General features: G+C 36.5%; 1 protein-coding gene across 1 annotated transcript in view; it reads right to left on the reverse strand.

Annotated features, from left to right (window-relative positions):
- The window catches only part of LOC145663825 (mitochondrial import inner membrane translocase subunit TIM50-C-like), a 28,749-nt gene that overhangs the window by 16,188 nt on the left and 1,548 nt on the right, over positions 1-11,013 (reverse strand). Inside the window, exons 2-3 of the mRNA XM_081729919.1 lie at positions 6,094-6,206; positions 2,108-2,227 (exon numbers count right to left, since the gene is read on the reverse strand). Coding sequence (XP_081586045.1) covers positions 2,108-2,227; positions 6,094-6,206 — 233 coding nt within the window. The remainder of the gene's footprint in view (positions 1-2,107; positions 2,228-6,093; positions 6,207-11,013) is intronic.

Raw genomic sequence — 11,013 nt, forward strand, 5'->3', positions numbered from 1 at the left:
AAAAAAATCTTAGCTTGAGTGCATCTTACTAGAATTGTCCCATACAGTTTCGATAGTTATTATTATTATTATTATTATTATTATTATTATTATTATTATTATTATTATTATTATTATTATTATTATTATTATCTTATTTATTTATTCAACACAACAGTCTTTAGGCACAGTTACAGTGTTGTTCCTTAGAAATACATTTACCTATAGTTATATATATAGTTTTTTAACATTTATACATTTTCATTATCACATATAGTTTTAAGTCTATTCTTATATACTGTCTGTAACATTCCAAAAAAACATCTACAGCTGATATCCTTTCAATTGCATTGTAGAAGCATTCATCCTGCATACAAGAGACTCAGCAGGATACTTGTTCTTGTCTTTTTGCAGTAAAATGTACTGTTATTTCCTACGCGAGTTTTACCTGACGGGATATGCAATTGAACCTTCGAATTAAGATTGGAATAGTCAATTTTACCATATAGTAATTTGTGTAAAAATAAAAAGATCCGTATGTTCTCTCCGTTGTTTCAAAGTTTTGTACTATTTCTGAATATGACTCACATTTTTGATACATACCAGTTTTTCTATAAGCAAATAATTTCATGAATTCTGATTGTAACCTTTCAATCAAATTGTGTGTTTTAGTGTTTTTGATAACCAAGACTGAGTCGCATATTCTAATTGCGATCTCATAAAACAGAAGTAGAGTTTCATTAATGTAACATCGTTTTGAAACTATTTTTCTCATAATAAAGGCAAGATTTCTGTATGAAATATTAAGCTGTCATCCTATACGACAATTCTAGTATTCAATGGTGATTTTTTCTCTAATCATCTACTGAAATGCTGAATGAAGTGTTCTTAGTAAAATAAGGAAGCAAATGTATGAGAAAAGCCATGTAAAAGAAAGTGATCTCTTAAGCCCCTTGTGTAAGTCATTCATCATGGTTAAAAGAGGAGTAAAAATATGGTAACGTCTTTGGACGTATATTAAGCTACAATGTCACCAGTAAACGGAGATGATGGCCACATATTGTTGCCGCTACTATATTGTAATATCCCACATGGTTGTGTTTACAAACACGAGACATGTGCTTCTATTTACAAACATCAACCATGTGCATCGTACTACAGACGACGAAGACAACAGTGACGACGTAGGAACAAGAGCGCCATCTCCTCACTTGGAGCACCAATATAACCGAGAGCATTTCAACTAGGGATGGCCAGAACCGGTTCCTGGCGGAACCGGTTTTCGGGTCTGAACGGATCCGGTTCTTGGGATCCAGTTCTGGAACCGGGTTTTAGGATCCAGGTCTGGAACCGGTTCCGGTGGAACCGAAACTATGTGACCATCCCTACGCTAAACCCGAGATGCTGGCAGACTGTGAACAGTGTGCTAGATGAAATGGTGGCAGCGACAGGCAGGCGCCCAGGCGGCGGCCGCTTGTCTCATTTCGCTAAACAGGCAAACTGGCCAACTCATTTGGCTAAACACCCACTGGTGGACCAATTTTTTTTCTGGAGGCACAAGCGCATGGTCCTCTTTGCAGTGTTTTGAAGATGAACTTTGTGCCTCCTTTACGGGTCTTTGGGGGCTTTCGTATCCAGGTCTGGAATCGGTTCCTAAGATCCGGTTCTGGAACCGGGTTTCGGATCCAGGTCTGGAACCGGTTCCTAAGATCCGATTCTGGAACCGGGTTTTCGGATCCAAGTCCGGAACCGGTTTTGAAAACCGGATCTCCGGGAACCGGTTCCTCGTGGAACCGGATCTTTGTGGCCATCCCTAATTTCAACGACTGATATCAATTTTGGCTGGTCAAATTGCCTTTCTTAGCTTGCAGTGCAGCATTCGGAGATTTCTTATCACAACAACCTCTTAGCTTACAGTGGAGCTTTGTCGGTACTCCTAACCACAAGCTGCTTGCAGTAGATTATTGAGTGAGTGTCCTACCCATTCTCACGCAACTTCCTTCGTGAGGAATCCTTCCCGAGACTATCAAGTCGAAGTGTGATATCAATATTTAAACCTCAAGTTATACTTAATTTTTCACTTTAAATATATATATATATTAATATATATACATATAACGCTACTTACAGTCCAATCTGGATGTACGAGAACTCCTGTCATTTCAAGGACTAATGTGTATGGCGGCTGGTAATAGGGCTCTTGAACAGGATCTGGCAGAAGTTTATCCCGCGATGGATCTCGAATCATCTGTTGAGAAATCAACCAATATCGTATTATTAAATATTACATCATACACACAGTAATTCATATTGAAGAATGTACCTGAAAAAAAAAAAAAACTCGTATACAGAAAAGCTAGACGGTGGATTTGAAAATAATTGTGTCATTTCTCGAATCTCAGCTCCACTAACTAGACAATTCTCCTGACTGACACACACATATATACAAAATCACCTGTCACTTTTCTCTTCTTGCTCAGGAGTAAGAAGAATTACTTTAAACGGAACACACACAGAAGAACTAGGGAAAAATAACTTTCGAACTATATTGCCCAAATATAGAATATTTTAAGTGTAAAAACTGTTCCGCGATCGTCAGAGCCACATGTACACAGTAAATAGGTAAAGATAATGCGTGATGATGTTCGATTACACTGACACCTAAAATTAATGTGACTAATTGTAATCTATCTGAAAAAGAATTCAGTTCCATTCCAGTAAGAGAAGTAGATGATGATAGTGAAGACAAGGCGTGATAACCATCAGAAGACGGTGTAATAAAGACGGATTTAAATATTTAAAAGAACTTTAAATTGGTAACTTTTTCATTAAAATTATCTCAAAAATATATTACTAAGGTCAACATGGTAAAACTAGCTTAATTTGCAAAGAACTTGCATGCCCACCAGATTAGATAAATAAAACTCTTAAAGAAATACAGTTGAATACTATCAGACATGGACCTGCAGTTCAATTACAACTCCTTTAAGGAATCGATCCCAAGTGTTCTCTACCAAAGGCGCGCACTCTAATCATATAACCTCGAGGGAGCTGTAGTATAAGTTTTAATTTAAAAATGTGTTTTATTTGAGTTATTGAGTGGGACTGAAAAATCCATGCATCATATTATAAGTTTAACATTGTAGTGGAATAATACACGTCGAAGAAGGACGAGAGGAGAATTAAAACAATGTGTGTTAAAAAAAATGAATACAGGTACATTAAAGTAAGATATCTTTGTCTTTTAAACATTAAAGTGCATGCTATATTATCTAATGGTAAACATGTAACGATCTAAATTAACAAATAAGAATGTAGTGGTACATTATGATACAAATTACATCACAATATGAAAATTACAGGGATCTATTATTCATCTCTTTACTCTAAAAGAAAATGAATTTTCGGCTACATTGGCGAGCTCTCTGATAGTCTTTGGTTCGTAATTTCAAAGTTTAGAATTCCTTTCTCATTTTTTAACAACGATGCCTTCTTCTTTGTTTCAGAAATTAATTACTTTCATGCTTTCCACGGTTTGGTGAATATGGTTTTGATCTGTTAATAAGGATATACCAGTACTATAGAAAGACTTGTACTGGTATCTCTGTCATGGAGAGTGGTTCCGTATAGTGTAGTCGCTAACGTTCTTGCTTTTGGTGCGAGATGTTCTGGGTTCGATTCCTGGAGGGGACACTAGGCAAATGCACCAGAATACTTATTTCCTTCACAACCTCTCCGAGTAGTGTGATTACCGAGGGACGTTATCCCTCTTATGTGACGGGCTTTAAAATGTCGCAGATATCGAATGCCCAGAAACAGAAACAGACTTTATAAATTCTTTAGGAAAAACTTTATCTTTGAATATGAATCGAGTTTATATTTACATGTTTCTTATCGCTATCAATATATTCCACTAAAACATCTTGCAGTGACTCTGAACGTGTAATTAATTTATTTACTTTATTATCTGTAACTACAAAGTTATTCCTTAAGAGCAGGGTTCAAAAAAAATTTTCCATCTAAGTTGTCAGTTCTAGAAACTAAGCACCACAACAATACGAATTCAATTTGATGCATGGGCCTTAAATTATAGTACAATTGAAATAGTAACGTTGTTCTATTCTGATATTTCACTCCTTGCGTCAAATTGTTTCCACAAACACTTGAACACGAATCTTTCTTTCCCATCGACATATTAAAATAATTTGTCAGTTGAAATTAATTTAAATCCTGTGTTTTGAGTATTTGATGTAACACTTATCATGGTTAATCTGAAAGTAAATATTCTAAAGCAAAACACAGGCACACAGATTCAACAGAAGGACGTAATAGGTAATACTCTTAATTAAATGGAATTAAATACATTTGAGACTCACAATAAATTGGAAATTTTAAATGAATTTATTATAATTTGTTTTCAATCCATCCAAGAATATATGAGTTAGAACTACTGGCAGATAAAAACTGGGAATAGTACGTCTATAAAAGCTATGCGGCAGACTAGTATTTCTAGTCACCATGGCAACTTGGTGCCCGAGAATTTTCCAGAACCACATAAGATTGCCCAGAATGTTGTTTTTAAATACTTCATTTAATTATTTAGAAATTTGCAGGCAATAGTTGAAGTAATGTTCCCCAAACTAACTCTACGACCTATGAAACCCTAAGCTCAATGCAGTATTCACAAAATGTCTTCGTTTATAGAATAACTGGGGTTTAAAATAAGTAGTGGCCCCGCGTAGTGTAATCGTTAAAGCTCTCGTCTTCGGGGCAAGTGGTCTCGGGTTCGATTTCCGGTGGGAGCAGTAGGTCGAAAAAGTATAAAAAGCTTTCCCAGGTCAGCCATTCCTCATTCACACCAGGCAAATGCCGGGCTGGTACCTAACATATAGGTCCCAGGGTGCTTCTTTCCTTCCCTTTCCCAGGGACGTCATGCGTGACGGGCTAACATGGCCATAGATGCCGAAAGCCGGGAAATCTAAATCCTAATTCCTAAAATAAGTAATATAACACTCTCGATAGAGAGTTTTCTGTTGCTTATTCAATTACCGGGATCAACTTTTATAATTATTACCACTGAAGATCCGTGTCTCAGTATGTAATTGCCAGTTATGTAACACGATTTAAGCTTTGTTAACCCTGAGCTCCTTCGTGGCTAAGCGGTTAGTGTAAGTGCCTTTGGCATGGGAGATCCGGGTTCGATTCTTGGCTGAAGCTCATTCGATTCGGATTCCACGTTAATCAGTAGGTCCACGTCTCACATAGCCTCGCTGCTGAACGTGACATTAAACTCACAATCAACTCAATAGACAGGAATCCACTTGGATCCAAAGTTAAACTGGAACATACATACTGAAAATTATGTAGAAGACTATCTAGAGTTATATATTTATTACGTAAACTAAAAACTGTTGTTAGTGAAAAAATAATTCTGTCAGCTTATTATGCTTTCTTTCATTCTCTATTACTCTACGGTACATTATTATGGGGTAATTCAACTGGTACTCAAACCGTCTTTAAATGGCAAAAAAAGGCAATAAGAGTGTTAAAGGGACTACGTGATAATGACTCTTGCAGACCTTTCTTTAAAGAGGTGCAAATCATGACACCCTCAATGTATATCTATAGCTGTCTCATGTATATTAAAGAAAACTTGGAAAATATCAGTACCCGAAATAAAATTCATTGCTATAACAAGATATGGAGACGACCTCGATACACCATATTTCAGGTTAAGCAAAACACAAAAGAGTTATAAATACACAGCGATGAAGATGTATAATCTTCTACCTACAGAAATTCGTGGTATGTGTAATAGAAACTTTGAGAAACACTGTAAATCTTGGCTCATTAAAACAGCTGTGTATAGCGTTTTAGAATTTGAGAAAGAATTAAAAAATAAAAAATGACTAGTTATGTACCTATATATTCAATGTATATATTTTGTATACTCTCTTAACGTTGTCTATTGCAACAAATGTTGTTTAACGACAATAAAAATATTCTATTCTACTTGATATATCACAACAGTCTATTTTCTTGAATGCACATCACGACATAATAATTCACATCTCAAAACATTTATAGTAGTTGTTTTGCATACTTGTACCTCACCTTTTTGTAGTAATTTATTTCTCTCCACGTTCGCAGGAAATACTGTTGAATTAGTGGCATGTGCGAGAACTCATCTTCAATGATGTTACCGTGTTCGTCTTTCTTAGGAGAACCTGAAAAAAAAATGAAACATTTATGAAATCTACTACACACCTTATAAAAACTAGTTTAATTATGGATTGATTGAATTGATCTCCCCTACTTTACCTTTGATTCCTGAATGATCCTTGTACATTGAAGCTTTCGGCTCATTCCTAGAAGTACAAGAACACGCCCAGGAATGAAGACGCAGGTCACTTTACAAAGTGTTACTGCTCTGCTCTATCTGGTGAATCCATTTCTTTTTATTTCCACTTTTACTCCTATTTTTACACAAGGGTCTAGAGAAGAGCTGAAAGCTTGAAAGTGCAACGAAGTTTTAGGAATCACAGTTAGTGTTGTAACATTTCCGAGAAAATTGGAAATAAAAAAAAAAAAAGTTTCATTCATACAGAGTGTAATAGCTCGCTGTTTACAGCACTTAGAAGGAGATTCTAGACATGAGAACAAGGAAAAGGAGCTATGTAACACAAAGTCGAATACCGCATCTATCCGGAGTTTGGGGCATCTGAAACTGGGAAGAAATGAACATCCAGATGGAATTGTGACAAAACGACGAGTCATTGAACTTCGGCCACAGGCGGTTCACAAAGAAACAGTACACAGAGAACTTAAAAGTGCAGTAATTGGTTGTATACACTGAGGGCGCAAAGGATTCCCCAGAAGAAGAGAAGGATTCTCAATAACGTTCAGAATGATACATGGACCAAAATAGGCGAAATGTAACACCTTGCTGCAGTGTATACGACATGCTTCGATGGATGTTGATAGTGTAAGCCGATTCAAGATAGATGTAAACAATGAGCTGTTACACCTTGTATATAATTTCTCTTAATATACATTACTTTTAATGGACTTTAAAAGTTAATACCTCTGCTTCAAACAAGACAATTATCATAGACACAATGCTCCTAACCAGTAATACTGAAACTGAATGAAGAAAGACAGATCTTGATTCAACTTTCAGATCTATACATACGAGTAAATCTTCTGACTGACTCAGTCAACACTAATACGAGCAAAAGCTTGACATTTTAACTAACTGACAAACTCTATGGTCTATGGAACCCGGAGGTTCAACGTCACGTTCCAAAAGCTCTCCACTGACTTCTATCCTTAGCCAACTGGATCCAGTTTCTACTTTGTATTCCTATTTCTGCCAGATCCATCTTAATATTGTCCTCCCATCTGCACCTAGGTCTTTCTAATGGTCGTTTTCCGATTGGTCTTCCAGTCTGACTTTGAAGGCGTTTCATCCTAGCTACATGACCTGCCCACCTAAGCCTCCTAGACTTGAAGACCCTAACAATGTCCGGTAAATTATGTAGTTCCTCATTATGAAGTTTCCGCCATTCACCACCCTTTTAATCGATATTTAATTTCTTCGTGAATATGATTTTCGTCTGTTAATATTGATTCTAAAAATTTAAAAGTATACACTTTATCAAAAGTATTATTTAATATTTTAACGTATCTATAATTTGCCGTATTTCGGTCCCGGCGCACTTTCATATTTAGTTTTCTCTGCATTTACTTCTAAACCCATGTCCCTGCAAATGTTTAATAAGAGCTCAGCATTTCCTTCTATTGTTCTCGTATCTTCTTCTAGTAAATTTACATAATCAGCATACGCTATAACCTGACGAACACCATTCAACTCTAGGCCCTGCGCTATTTTTGATTTTCCTTATAGCGTATTCCAAGAAAAAAAGTTGAAAATAATGGCGAAAACGCATCTCCTTGTTTCAGGACATTTATGACGTGAAAGCTCGTGGACAAAAATTTTCCTATCCGGACTTTACTTTGGAATTCATTTAAACATATCTTAATCTAATTAGCTTCTTCGGTATTCCAAATTCTGTAAGAACGTTGTACAATGTTTCTCTTCTAAGCGAGTTGTAAGCCTTTCTAAAATCAATAAATAATTGATGTACCGGGCTACTGTATTCCCAGTTTTTTTCGAGTATTTGGCGAATGGTAAATATTTGGTCGATAGTTGATCGACTTCGTCTAAATCCGCACTGATAATCTCCAATAATTTCATCTAAGTATGGGGTCAATCTTGCTAACAGAATGTTTGAAAGGATTTTAAGGATTACAGAAGAGAAATGCCTCCATAATTATCACAGTCAGTTTTGTCACCTTTCTTGTGAATTAGAACAATGATTGATTCTTTCCACCCTTGTGGTAATTCTTCCTTGATCCAGATGAGGAGAATGAGTTTGTGTATCTTATTACACAATTTTTCGCCTCCAGCTAAAATTAACTCAGCCGGAATTTCATCTACACCCGGAGATCTGTGTTTCTTTAATTTCTTTATAGCGATTTCTACTTCTATTCGGCCGGGTTCTGGAATATATGGTTCTGCGGTGTGTATCTCCTTTTCTCCACGCACACTAGTTTTGGTTGCGTGTTAAGCAAATCGTCAAAGAAATCTTTCCATCTATTTAAGATGCTATCCGTGTCAGTGAGAACTGTACCGTCAGCTTTTTTTAATATATAAGCACGAGGTTGACAGCCTTTCTTCAATTCGGTGATCCCCTTAAACATGTCCCGAATGCTTTTATTTTTACTATTACCTTCCAGTTTCTTAATTTTAGCTTTCAAAAAATCGCGTTTCTTTGTTCTAAAAGTTTTGGAAGTTTCCCGCCTGATATCTACGAAAATTTTTATTGTGTAGCTTGACATTTTGCAGACACAATCTCCTTTACTCTAAATTACAGATGAGACAGGAGTTTGTGAGATGTGACTTCTAAAGTGTGAAAAGGTAGACTTGTAAGATTTTCTGGCGTTTTCCAGATCTCCGAAATTATTGGGAGTAGAACATAGGAATTTTGTAGAAATAATATCCTCGCATACTAGGTTGCAAGTAAGATGGGAGTTCACAAGATTCAACTCCTACAGAGAACAAAAAAAAAAAAAAAAAAAAAAAGAGCTTGAAACTTTCTTTTGGGGTTCTCCAGGTGTACGGAACTATTAAGAGCAGTTCATTGAAATTCTGTAGAAATAATATCCTTGTATCCTAGGCTGCAGATAAGTCGGGATTTTCCAAGATGCAACCTCTAAAGGGGTAAAAGAGTCCTGCTCCTGTTATTCAGATCTCCGAGACTATCGGGTCATAGAACTTTGTAGTAAAGAACACATATTCCATTTCGCATTTCCATCTTATAATACAAGTAATATGTAAGATTGCCGATCTATTTTGATTACTTGTTCAATCTTATTATGAAATCAAGTAATATTTTTTTCCCCGTGGATTTTACAAATTTATTCCTCCATAAAATAGGATGGCACTCGAAATTTCCCCCCCATTTCATCACATTTGAAAAAAAAATAAATGAAATCTCTAAGTTTAACGTCCCACGGTTATGCCGGTAAGGCTAAAGGAGACGGTGATAATTAGAAATGAGTGAAATGGTGGAATGATGAAAGTGGGAGGAAACGGGAGAACCCTGAGAAAACCCACGAGCACGCTGTTTGTCCACCATAAAGTTCACACGGCGCGAGCTGGAATCGAACCAGGGACCCCAAGCACCGGAGGTGAACGCTCTTTCACTGAGCCACCGCGCCCCCCGTTCATCACATTTGATTCAGATGAAACTTCTCTCTTAATAATTTCCGTTCTATATTAACGTACTTCCCTCTATTACTGCAACATACATGTACTAGGTTAGTTAATAAAACAGTGGGTTTGAAACACTAACACTATGCTCTATTGCTTGTTTACCTAATATCACATCAATACGAGAACGGGTTAACTGCCGCAAATGGCGGCCGCGAAATGCAAAATTTAGGAACAAATGAACCAAATCGATGAAATGAGAGTAACAAAAAAGTTAATAGTCATTAGTGTAGGTGAGTAATAAGCGAGAGAACGGAAGTTAAAAATCTGGATTGTAGCAATTCGCAAAATGATACAATATGAGGTGAACAGGCAGTAGAGTATAATATGATAGTTTCAAATCCACTATGTTATTAACTAAGGTAGAATGTGTATGCTGTTGTAATGGAGGGAAATACATAAATTTACAGCGGAAACTAGTAAGAGTGGATTTGCATCTGAGATAAGTGCAGTGAAATGGGACAAAACGTTGGGTGATATCTCATGTTATGAGGGCATAAATGCTGAAAGTACATGGCAGAGGTTTTGTACTTCATTTATCATTAGGAATAAAGAAGAAAAATATCGGAATGTTTCACAATAAATGTATAAGATATAAGTAGGGAATGGAAAGTGTGCTAGTATCACATAATACTCCGTAAGAAAGACATGAAGAAAGGAATGCTATTGAAGGCAGTGTGGAAACTGATAATGCAAGTGTCTCAAAGCTTTGCAACATATAATTCATTTGTATTATGCCCTACGAAGTGTTCTTCTACAATCCTCATTCATGCGTACATTCACCGTCGTTGACGCGAATGCTCCCTACGGACACATCCCTCGCTACAGCTCGGGTCTCCTGCTCTGACTCGGTTATATAGCATTCCTGCTTTTTAGTAGCTACCTAGCACAAATTGGTTCGTTCTTATGCAATTCATTCACACACTTTATTTATACTCAACCCTTATGAAGTCAATCTGCATCTATTAATGAAGATCCTCCTTTAAAAAACAGTTTCTAAGGCAGTACGAGTACATGACGTGATGCTGAAAGAAGTCCACTTTTTCATGTAGGAATGAATGGTTAGCATGCAGAAAAGAAGTATTTCCGTATGCATTTTATAACTATTAATCCTAGTAATGTCTTTGACAGGGGACTGCACCCGCAAACGCCCCTGAAAATGTTTACGTAATACTTAGTAATTTCTGAGTAGTGCGTAG

The sequence above is a fragment of the Thermobia domestica genome, chromosome 11 (genome assembly GCF_964235325.1).
Source record: "Thermobia domestica chromosome 11, izTheDome1.hap1.1, whole genome shotgun sequence".
In the NCBI taxonomy this organism is placed as follows: Eukaryota; Metazoa; Arthropoda; class Insecta; order Zygentoma; family Lepismatidae; genus Thermobia; species Thermobia domestica.